At 54.6% G+C, this 11,224-nt stretch overlaps 1 protein-coding gene across 1 annotated transcript; it reads right to left on the bottom strand.

Moving 5' to 3' along the window:
- Positions 1–470: 470 nt before the first annotated feature.
- On the bottom strand, positions 471–7,359 carry UBE2S (ubiquitin conjugating enzyme E2 S). The gene is made up of 4 exons (XM_007998158.3): positions 7,015–7,359; positions 6,253–6,400; positions 3,755–3,945; positions 471–949 (listed from the first exon to the last, which is right to left on the bottom strand). Exons 1-4 carry the CDS (start codon positions 7,015–7,017, stop codon positions 623–625), a joined length of 669 nt encoding a protein of 222 aa, XP_007996349.1. The 5' UTR covers positions 7,018–7,359; the 3' UTR covers positions 471–622.
- Positions 7,360–11,224: the final 3,865 nt, after the last annotated feature.

Here is an 11,224-nt window from a genome sequence, read left to right as displayed (position 1 = left end):
CCACAAGGGAAAAACCAATCTTTAGTGCAAAACCTTTAGCGCAAAGCGGGATCAGGTGATTCAAGGGGACTGAACCTTGACCCAGTCCAGAACCAGACAGACGAGGCGAGCCTCATGCCAGACTGCTCGCACCTGGCCATCCTGAGCAGGAATACCACTGCCATACCAACGTGTCCATTATTCTAGACGGAGAAACATAGGGCAGTGCCACTCAGGCCACCAGGAGCAGCCTCCAGGTCCCCACCCCACTTTAGATTGGAAATCTGACTCCAAAGAGGGGTTGTGACTGCTCTACCCCCACAGAACAAAGAGGGGGACCCAATCCTCAAACAGGAGGGCTGGTGAGCTAGATGGACCTACTGCTGCAGTCCGTGAGGCTTTAAAGGACCCAGGGCCTGTGCAGGGGAGCCGACCTCCCAGAGACACGTGGCAAATGCAGCGGTCCTGGGGCATTTGTGAGACACAGAAGCTGCTTTTCCAACTTTATTTAGAAAAACAAATCCAGGTCCCAGTGCCCCCGTACCCTCCCCGACCCCAGCCATAATTTAAATAACTTAGAGACAGAGTTGGAGGGAGGGGACAGGAGAGGTTGGGGTCACGGCGGAAGGAGGAAGAGAGCCCACTACAGCCGCCGCAGCGCCCGCTTCTTGTCCGTCTTTTTCTTGGCCGCTAGCTTCTTATCGCGCTCGCCAGCATGCTTCTTGGCCATGGGACCCTCAGCCCCTCCCGGGCCCCCTGGGGCCCCAGGGTCGGTAGAGGAGGCTGCAGTGCCACTGGCCAGGGCCCGACCGGCTTCGGCCCTGCCGCTGGGCCCGCCGGCGCCCCCGTGGATCTCCGTGAGCAGCCGGGCCCGAGCCGCATACTCCTCGTAGTTCTCCAAGAGCAGGCGGCCCGCCTCCTCGTTGAGTGCAGACTCGGGGTTAGGGTGGATCAGCAGGCACTTGATGGTCTGTGGGAAGAGGCCCAGGGTCACAGAGGGTCGGGCAACCTACAGGGACCCCCAGGCCCCCACAAGATGGTGGCCTCCGCTCTGGCTGTTCCTTCTGCTCCCAACTCAGCTGCAGATCCAGGCCCCACCTATGCTATGCTGCATCCTCCCTCATCTTTGCTCCCTGTCTCCCTCAGAGCCTACTTTCCTGTGACCTGCCTACAGTACATGTTCCCAAAAGGACACGATACCATAGGCCCAGTGGTTTGAAATGTCCCTAGTCCTCTGTGGAACTTGCGGGGTGATGGGGGAAATGCCAAGGCCCCCGTCTCAGGAGTCCACTACTTGTCTGAGCCCCAGACTTGAGTCCTATCACAGTTTTGAATTTGCCTCCGTGCAGTTCAGCATGACCTCAGAGGCCCTCTGGTTCAATGAGGCCTGGAGTCTGGACAGAGGGAAGAGACTTCCCCAGGGCCTCAGGATGTGAGGAACTCACACCTGCGTGTTGGACTCTAAAGCTCCCCATCTTTCTAGATCCAGCATGAATCCTGACCTCTCACTGTCTTTTATCAGAAATCCCAAGTTCACAGCCTAAGACTCTAAGACTCTAGATGGGCTGGACCATACACAAGAGGGCAAGACACGAGGACTGGTGGCCTGAGGTGCATTTCAAGGGTGGTCCAGAGATTCCTCTTAACACCCTTCATCAGCCCGTCCTGAGGGGTAAATTGGAGTGCAGAGGTGTGACCGGCAGCCCCTGCTGGATCTTCTGAAGTGGGTCTGGGCAAACTGGCCACAGCAGTTTGCTCTCTGTGGCCACTATGACACACACACAGTCTGCCTCAGCAGATATCACTGATGGTGACCAGGACGCAGATTCCCACCCTAATTCTCATCACTGCACCCAAACTGCAGGTCTAGCTGCCCTTCTTGCGGCTCTCTTGCTGGCTGAGCCCCTGACAGGCCCAGATGTCGACCTAGCAGCAAGTAGGCCTGGAGCTCAGTGCCAATGTTCCCAGCAGCCTCCAATGACACCCCAGGGGAAGGGAGGCGATGCACGTGGGAGGGAAAGGTTTGGGGTCTGTTTACCTTGGAGCTCAACCCTCTCCCTGTGCATGGCAGGAAACCCCATTCCCCACCCTCTCTGCCAGGTGCCCCAGGGACTCGTTAGAAATGTGGTTAATGTTTTTTCAGCTTGTGGGAAGGGTGGGGAGGCAGCAGGCTGCAAGCAGCCTGTGGAGACCTTGGAGCACCAGCCTAGACCAGGATGCCTTCACCTCGGCAACACCGCAGCCAGGTCATTCCGTGTTATGGAGCCATCTCGTGCACTGCAGGATTTGGGCAGCACCCTTGGCCTCCACCCACTAGATGCCAGTGGCACCCCCGAGTTGTGACAACCTTTTTGGTCTCCTGACTGCATAATACCCCTTCGGGGGCACAATCACCTCTGGCTGAGAAACACTGGTTTATGGACCCTATCGCTATTAAAAAACCACTGAACTGATACTTTGGAACACTGAGTTGTACGACATGTAAACTCAGCTTTAGCCTCTAATGAGACCCCATCTCTGCAAACCATACAAATATAAAATATAAAAACTAAGTATGGTGGTGCATGCCTGTAATACCAGCCATTCAGGAAGCTGAGGCAGGAAGATCACCTGAGCCCAGGAATTCAAGGCTACAGTGAGCTATGATTGTGCCACTGCACTCCAGCCTGGGCAACAAAGAGCCTGTATCTTTTAAAAAAAAAAAAAAAGAAAGGAAGAAGGAAAGAAAGAAAAGCTTCTAACTAGACCCTTGACTTCCACCTTTCAGAAAACGGTCCTACAGGCTAGACGCAGTGGCTGGCTCCTGTAAGCCCAGCACTTTGGGAGGCTGAGGTGGGAGGATCACTTGAGTTCAGGGGTTCGACACCAGCCTGGGTAACAAAAGAGACCCCATCCCTGTTTTATTTTTTATTTTATTTATTTATTTATTTTTTGAGACAGAGTCTCACTCTGTCGCCCAGGCTAGAGTACAGTGGCGCGATCTTGGCTCACTGCAATCTCCGCCTCCCAGGCTCAAGCAATTCTCCTGCCTCAGCCTCCTGAGTAGCTGGGACTACAGGCGCACGCCATCACGCCTGGCTAAATTTTGTATTTTTAGTAGAGACGGGGTTTCACCATGTTGGCCAGGCTGGTCTTGAACTCCTGACCTCAAGTGATCCACTGCACCTGGCCTACCCTATCCTTGTTTTTAAAAAGAAAGAGAGAGAAGAGAAAAACCATCCTATAATACAAACTCACCACTCGTTGTATAGCAAGGTGCCCCTGGGCACTTCTCAACAGTACTTGGTGTCCTGGGTCTGGCACTGTCCATCTTTCCAAGAAAGCTAGCAACCTGGATTTTTTTTTTTTTTTTTTTTGAGACGGAGTCTCGCTCTGTCGCCCGGGCTGGAATGCAGTGGCCAGATCTCAGCTCACTGCAAGCTCCGCCTCCCGGGTTTACGCCATTCTCCTGCCTCAGCCTCCTGTGTAGCTGGGACTACAGGCGCCCGCCACCTCGCCCGGCTAGTTTTCTGTATTTTTTAGTAGAGACGGGGTTTCACCATGTTAGCCAGGATGGTCTTGATCTCCTGACCTCGTCATCCGCCCGTCTCAGCCTCCCAAAGTGCTGGGATTACAGACTTGAGCCACCGCGCCCGGCCGCAACCTGGATTTTTATGTGGAAACCTTCAACCACTTCAGAGTTGATTCAGCAAAACTAAACAAAGCGCTATGGCTGAGACACCAGTGGGCCTCCAGAGTCAGGAGGCAGGAGGCCCAGCCTCAGCCCAGAACTCACCAGCAGTACGTGTCGGATGCCCAGCTCAGCCGTCCAGTCCCTCTTGAGCACGTTGACGCAGATCTCGCCATTGGCGCCCACATTTGGGTGGAAGATCTTGGTCAGGAAGTAGCCCTTGGGTGGGGAGGCAGGGAAGTCCTTCCCCAGCAGGAGTTTCATGCGGAACAGACCTCCAGCATATGGGGTCCCCTCTGCAGTGGAGGGAGGGGCACAGGGTCAGGGCACTCAGGACTCCCAAGGCACCTAACACCCCAAAGTCCAGTCTCCATGGTCCGGCTGTGATGCAGGTGGATGCCCTGCCAGCTCTGTCATCAGACTGGAGGATTCTTTTTTTCTTTTTTTTGAAATAGGGTCTCTTGTGTCACCCAGGCTGGACTGCAGTGGCACAATCTCAGTTCATTGCTGCCTGCAATTCCTGGGCTCAGGTGTTCCTCCCATCTCAGCCTGCCAAGTAGCTGGGACTACAGGCGTGCCACCAGGCCTGGAGGGTCTCACTATGTTGCCCAAGCTGGTCTTGCACTCCTAGGCTCAAGCAATTTGTTCCCCTCAGCCTCCCAAAGTGCTGGGATTACAGGCGGGAACCACTACGCTCAGTCAGGCTGCAGAATTCTTAAGAGCAAGAGGCTGGGCGTGGTGGCTCATGCCTGTAATCCCAGCACTTTGGGAGGGTGAGGCGGGCGGATCAACTGAGGTCGGGAGATCAAGACCAGCCTGACCAACATGGAGAAACCCTGTCTCTACTACAAATAGAAAATTAGGCATGGTGGTGCATGCCTGTAATCCCAGCTACTCAGAAGGCTGAGGCAGAAGAATCCCTTGAAACCAGGAGGCGGAGGTTGCAATGAGCCGAGATCGCACCATTGCACTCCAGCCTGGGCAACAAGAGCGAAACTCTGTTTAAAAAAAAAAAAAAGCCAAGCGCGGTGGCTCACGCCTGTAACCCTAGCACTTTGGGAGGCTGAGGCGGGCAGATCACAAGGTCAGGAGTTCGAGACCAGCCTGGCCAACATGGTGAAATCCCATCTCTACTAAAACCACGAACAATTAGCTGGGCATGGTGGTGCACACCTGTAATCCCAGCTACTCGGGAGGCTGAGGCAGGAGAATTGCTTGAACCCAGGAGGTGGAGGTTGCAGTGAACAGAGATTGTGCATGGCACTCTAGCCTGGGTGACAGAGCAAGACTCCGTTTCGAGGAAAACAAAACAAAACAAAACAAAACAGGAAAGGCTGGGTTCCTAGGGGGCCACAGGACCTCCCCCAGAACCTGAGAGATGATGCCCATCTTGCAGCCCCCACCTGTGTCACTATCAAGCTAATCTGCACTCCCCTGGATACCCCTTCTCAGCCCAAGTGACCACACTCCGGTCACAGGCCCTTCCCAGGTGGCAGGGACCCGAGTATGCACTTATCTTCCTATAAGATGCCCACTTATATGCCTTTCAGATCAAGGATCCAACTGTCTGTCAACTCCACAGTCTCCCACCTCAGTCAACACTTCTCCCGCTCACCCACTTGCATGGGTCAAAATACTGTCCCTCCGCTAGCCCATCAGCAGTCTGAGCATGGCCCACTAGGTCCTCCCCTGGATCTCATCCCATTTCCAAGGCTGGCTTCCTGGCTGGCCTCTGATTTCTTCCCTCTGCCAGGCCAGCTCTCCTCACTATAGTCAGATAGGAACTTTGGAGGGATCTGTCACACCCCTGCTTTGAACCTTCCACCAGCTTCCTCTACAAACTCCTTCCAGGGGCCTAGAAGCCCTAAAAGACCTCGGCAGCTTCACCATCAACTTTCTTCATGTGTTTTTACCACGCACCCAGCTCCACCTGCCCCAGGGCCTTCCTGGGAGCCTTCCCATTCTCATGATCCCGTGCCCCCTGCAGCAAGGCATGAAGGGCCCTCAACTGTCACCACTTTCAGGTCTGCCCTGACCACCTACCACCGTAACCACAGCGGACTAGACTGTTCCTTCACACTTCACAGGCTCTGCTCAAATCCCGACTTTGTAGGCATTCTGGTGATAACAGAGATGTAGCTTGCATGAAACAGAATTCTAAATCACTCCGCAAAGCCTGTGGGTATTCATGACCTGTCTCCCCACGATCTGCATCTCCTGGTTTCCTCAGCCCTGACACTCACAGCAGGATGGAGTTTGAGATCATTTGGCCCACCCTCCCAGGCCCTTGCTGACACCATTCCCACCACCTGGAACTCTCTTCCCATTCCTACTTAATTCCTACCCACCCTCAGGCCCAGGGAAGCCATGTCTGAAAGCCTTGCTTCAAATCTAGAGTACCGTCCCATGATATACTAACTCAGTGACCAGGTATTTCTCAACTCTTAGTGGAATAAAGTACATAATTGTCATTTGTGGCGTCTTGCCCTGTCCACGACTGCATCCCCAGCACCTGACACAAGGCCAGCCTGTAACAGGTACTTCCCGGTGGGGTGATGGAGGATCTAAGCAGCAGCCCCTTCCCTCTTTCCTTCCAAACTCACCAGGGCCCTCGATGGTGACCTGGAGGTCGGTGAGGTCCTCCTCGTTGGGAAAGACCTTGATGCCATCGGGTGGGTCTGTGGTCAGTGTCGTCACCTCCTTGTACACCAGGCGGATGATGTGCGGGGGCAGGTTCTCCACGTTGGAGTTCTGGGCACGGATGGGAGAGCAGGGTGAGCGGGTGTTAAGAGCTGGGCTTCCCCCAGGGCCTAAAGATGCTGAGACTGCCCAAGTCTTGACTCAGTGGCCCCAGGCTGTCAATCACCCTTGAACTCCCAGACCCTCACCCAGAATGCTTCAGGCCACCAGCCCAGGCACAGTTTCCAACAGAAATGGGGGCGGGTTCCCGCGGGGGGGCTTGCACATAACTCCATCCACCCCAGAAACCCCCAAAGCCCGCTCCTAACCCTGCTTGGGCCCCAGTGGTTCCACGTAGGCCAGAGATCTACTCTCTCCCCCTTATCCACTAATTTTTGGTTAGAGCATCCTTGAAACCCCGGCTCAGGTCTGGAGATGGCGGCGGGGCGTCCTTGCTCCTGGTAACACCCATGGGCGGGCCGCAAAGCGCCCGGAGCCCTCGCCGCCAGGGAGACTGGGGGCCGCCCGAGCTCCTGCTCTGCCTGCAGGAAGGCCCTCGGGCCCATCCCGGGTCAGGGACCCCCAGGCTGGCCCTCAAATCCCTCAAGGCCGCCCATCGTGAGGCCCCTGAGACTCCACCTCCTCCCTCAGGGAAACCCCCGACCACCCTCTTGGGCCGCGCTTACCATGGCTGCGGCAGGCCGGGGGCGGGTCCCCCCGGCCCCCTTCCTGCGTTCTTCGGTCCGCCGGCCGGGGCGGGGGGCCCAACTGCTGCCGCTGCGGCCCTGGAGAGGCCCCGGCGGCCCCGCTCGGCTCCCCGCTGCCTCCGACGTCCGCCGCGAACAGCCTTCACCAATACTCCGCCCCGGTGCCCGGCAGCACTGAGCCGACCGCGCGCGCACCACGGCCTCTTTATAAGCCGCCCGCAGGCCACGCCCTCCGCGGCCCCTCAGCCCCCGAGCCTCAACCGTGACGTCAGCGCGCACGTTCCTTGGTGTTCGACGCGCTCGCTCCCTTCCCCGCAAACTATGGTCAGAAGCTAGGGAAGTGGCGGAGAGGGCTGGGTAGCGGGCCGGCCAATGGGGGCCCGCGGGGGTCGGGGAGGGTTCTCAAAGAACGGAGAGGCTGAAAAGGGGAAGTAGAGAGGAAGGGGACGGGGAAGGCGACGCGGCCGCTGATTGGGCCGTTTGAATAAGACGCCGCCACGGCCCGGCCTACGCGCGCGCGCGCGCGCGCGCCCTGACGCCGAGGAAGTCGCGCACGCGACTAACGGTCTTCCTGGAGGCTGGAGCGTGGCGAGAAGAGGCGGGACTCGGGGTTTTAAACGCGTGATAGAAGGCGCTGGGGCCAATAGGGATGCGCCTTCGTGACTGGTGGGTCACGAGACTCTCTTGGGCCAATGGCTGACAGACCGGTCAGAGGGCGGGCAGGAATGGATAGCGACCAATACAGACCCAGTTTCGTGCAGATCAAACCGCTCCCAGCCAACGAAATCTGCTAATTTTTTATACATGCAAATGAGGTGTGCGCTGCCGCCCGCGCCCCCTCTTCTGAACCGTGGTGGAGGTGGGCGCTGAAACTCCGGCTACATTTTTCTACGAGGCGCCATTTTGTGCTGGAAATGGTGTTGGGCCCGCGTCCTGTATTGCGAGGGCTCAAAGATCAGTCAGAATGACCTTGAAGGCTTGGACAGACTTGCCCTCCGTGTGTGACCCCGACCCCTGCCAGGCTTCATCGAAGACCTCAGCCTCAGTTTCCTTATGTGACAAATGGGCACTGGGATCCGTTGTGATGCCAGGGAAAGAAGTCAGAGAGTCCCAAGACGTTTATTCAGGGCATGGTTCTTGCCTGTGCCTGACCCATGGCCTCCAGCCACACCCACCTTCTCTGGGACTCAGTTTCCCTCTCTAGGAAATGGACACATAGCTGCCTGGAAAGGGGACCGTCTCCAGCCCTCAGTGTCAGTAAAAACGTCACGCGGTTGCCTGAGAACGGTGGCCAGAGCTCCCCGAGCAGGCCTTTTGGAGGTGCTTAGAGAGGAAGAGGAAATGCTGAAGTTGCCTCCCTTTGCTCATCTGTGCAGTGCGGTTGCAGTGCCCTCTCAGTGTCTCTGCCAGTCTGTGCGTCCACAGCTCTTCTTAGTTTCTCGGGCTTTTCAGCCGTGGATAAGAGCATTAACATCTGGGCCTAATTTGGCCACAGGTACCTGAAAAGACCCTCGGCTACCAGCTTCCCCTCATGGGGCCTCAGTTTCTGAAGAAGGAATAAGGAAGGTGTGAAAGAAATCTACATGGCCAAGGCCAGGCGTAGTAGCTCACGCCTGTAATCCCAGCACTTTGGGAGACTGAGGCGGGCGGATCACTTGAGGTCAGGAGTTGGAGACCAGCCTGGCCAACATGGTGAAACCCCATCTGTACTAAAAATACAAAAATTAGCCAGGTGTGTTGATACAGCCCTGTAATCCCAGCTACTTGTGAGACTGAGATGGGAGAATCAGTTAAAGCCAGGAGGTGGAGGTTGCAGTGAGCTGAGATCTTGCCACTGCACCCCAGCCTGGGCAACAGAGCAAGACCCTGTCTCAAAAAACAAAAAAACAAAACAAACAAAAAAACCTTCATGGTCGGGTACAGTGACTCACGCCCGTAATCCCAGCACTTTGGGAGGCCAAGGTAGGTGGATTACTTGAGCACAGGAGTTTGAGATCAGCCTGGGCAACATAGTGACAGACCCCTGCCAATATGTACAAAACAAAAAACAAAACCCAAAAAACCCCAAAACAACAGAAAAAACAGCTACAGCATAAAAAGTCATCATCATAACTAGTTTGTGGAGAAATGGCGGCTACAGGTGATCCCTTCCTGCTCCCTCACCCCAGGTCCAATCTATACCAGTTCCCGTGGACGTCATCTACTGAATCTCATCACTTCTCCCCATCCCCTATGCCACCAATCCTGCTTAGAGTCACTGTCATCCCATTTTGCCAATCAGCATTTTGCTGATCTTCAATTTTAGCCTGCTGGGTATGGAGGATTCCAGCCCAATTCACAGACAAGGAAACTGAAGGAGCAGGAGGTAAAGTGACTTGCTTGGGGTACCCCAGCTGGGATAAGGCAAAGTTGGTGGCTAAACTTGTCTTGATCTCAAAAATCTACCCAAAAGACATAACAATAATGATGCTAATACTAATGGTTATTATTTATTATTTGCTGTGTGCCAGACCCTGTTCTACTTTCTTTACATGCTTGATGTCATTTAATCCTCGTAACAACCATGATGGGTGGATCTTATTAATTATTATGATCCCCCTCTGGACACTTATTTATTCAATACATTTGTTCTTCTTTATCAGCATCTACACTGTAGCTGGCAGGATGCTATGGGATACAGCAGAGAATAAAAGGGACAAAACCTCGACTTTCATGGATCCTACCTCCTGGTGTGGGAGCCAGATAGCAAGTAAGTCTATACCATCATGTCAGCAAGTGATAAAGACTGAAGAACAACCAGCAAGTGATAAAGATGAACAATCAATGGGAGGGGGAGGTTCGACGGGGAAGGATGGGGCTGCCATTTTACCTTGACTGGGCAGGGAAAATCTGTCTGAGGAAAGGTCACTGGGGCTGTGGGAGGGTCTATGGGAAAAGTATTTTGAGCAAAGGGAACAGCAGGTGCCAAGGAGATTGTGGTTGGTGCTTTTAGGGAACCTTAGGAGGCCAGTGAGGCTGGGTTGGAGTGAGGCAGAGCAAGTAGAGGGATCTGAGGTTGGAGAGGTGAAGGGGTGCTGGTGGGCCTCCTAGGCCATGGTGAAAAGTATGTCTGTTTTTTGAGCAATGGGGAGGCATTGGTGGCTTTGAGCAGAGAATGACTCCGTCAGACTTATGAACAGAAACAGGGAGGCCAATGAGGAGGTGATTACATTTGTTCAGGTGGGATGATGGTGGCTCCAAGCAGGATTGGTGGTATTAGGAATGGGGGGAAGTGATGAGATGGTGTCAACAGGAACTGGTATAGATTGGACCTGGGATGAGGGAGTGGGAGGGATCACCTGTACCCTGAATAATCACCTGAAAACCGGGCTGGCAGACCTTTTCCAAAAAGGTTTTCCAGTGCTGTGGTCCATTGGTCTCTGGTCCAACTCACTAAACTCTGCCTTTGTAGCTCCTGAAAAGAAAACTAATGGGTGTGTTTCCAAAAACAGGCAGTGGCCAAAGTAGGCCCTTGAGCTGTAGTTTGCTCCTAGCTTTACACAAATCCCACATGCCCCACCCCAGCTGAAAACTCAAGAGTCCTCCTGCCCACTACATTTTGCATAAACCCCAGACTCCCCGAAAACCCAGAAGCCCCTGCACCATCTCCTGAGGCTCCCTTGCCTTTTTGTTTGTTTCTGGAATAGGCCAAGCGTTTTTTTTGTTTTTTTTTTTTAAGACAAAGTCTCACTCTGTCACCTAGGCTGAAGTGCAGTGGCCCGATATCAGCTCACTGCAAGCTCTGCCTCCCAGGTTTACGCCATTCTCCTGTCTCAGCCTCCCAAGTAGCTGGGACTACAGGCACCTGCCATTATGCCCGGCTAATGTTTTTGTATTTTTAGTAGAGACGGGGTTTCACCGTGTTAGCCAGGATGGTCTCGATCTCCTGACCTCGTGATCCACCCATCTTGGCCTCCCAAAGGGCTGGGATTACAGGCGTGAGCCCCCGCGCCCGGCTGGAATAGGCCAAGCTTTTTACTCTGAGGACAGTTGGACAGGCAGTTCCCTGTGCCGGTTGTGCTTTTCCCCTCTCATTCTTCTCATCTCCTAGGTTTACCCTAATTCCTCACCCCTTCACAGCAGCTTCTCTCCTCTTTCCTCCCCTCCCATGCTCTCTTTGCTTCGTCCTCTTTGAACTTCATGGTCTATC

This window comes from Chlorocebus sabaeus, chromosome 6, assembly GCF_047675955.1.
Source record: "Chlorocebus sabaeus isolate Y175 chromosome 6, mChlSab1.0.hap1, whole genome shotgun sequence".
Taxonomy (NCBI): Eukaryota; Metazoa; Chordata; class Mammalia; order Primates; family Cercopithecidae; genus Chlorocebus; species Chlorocebus sabaeus.
This window is presented reverse-complemented; position numbering and strand designations above follow the sequence as displayed.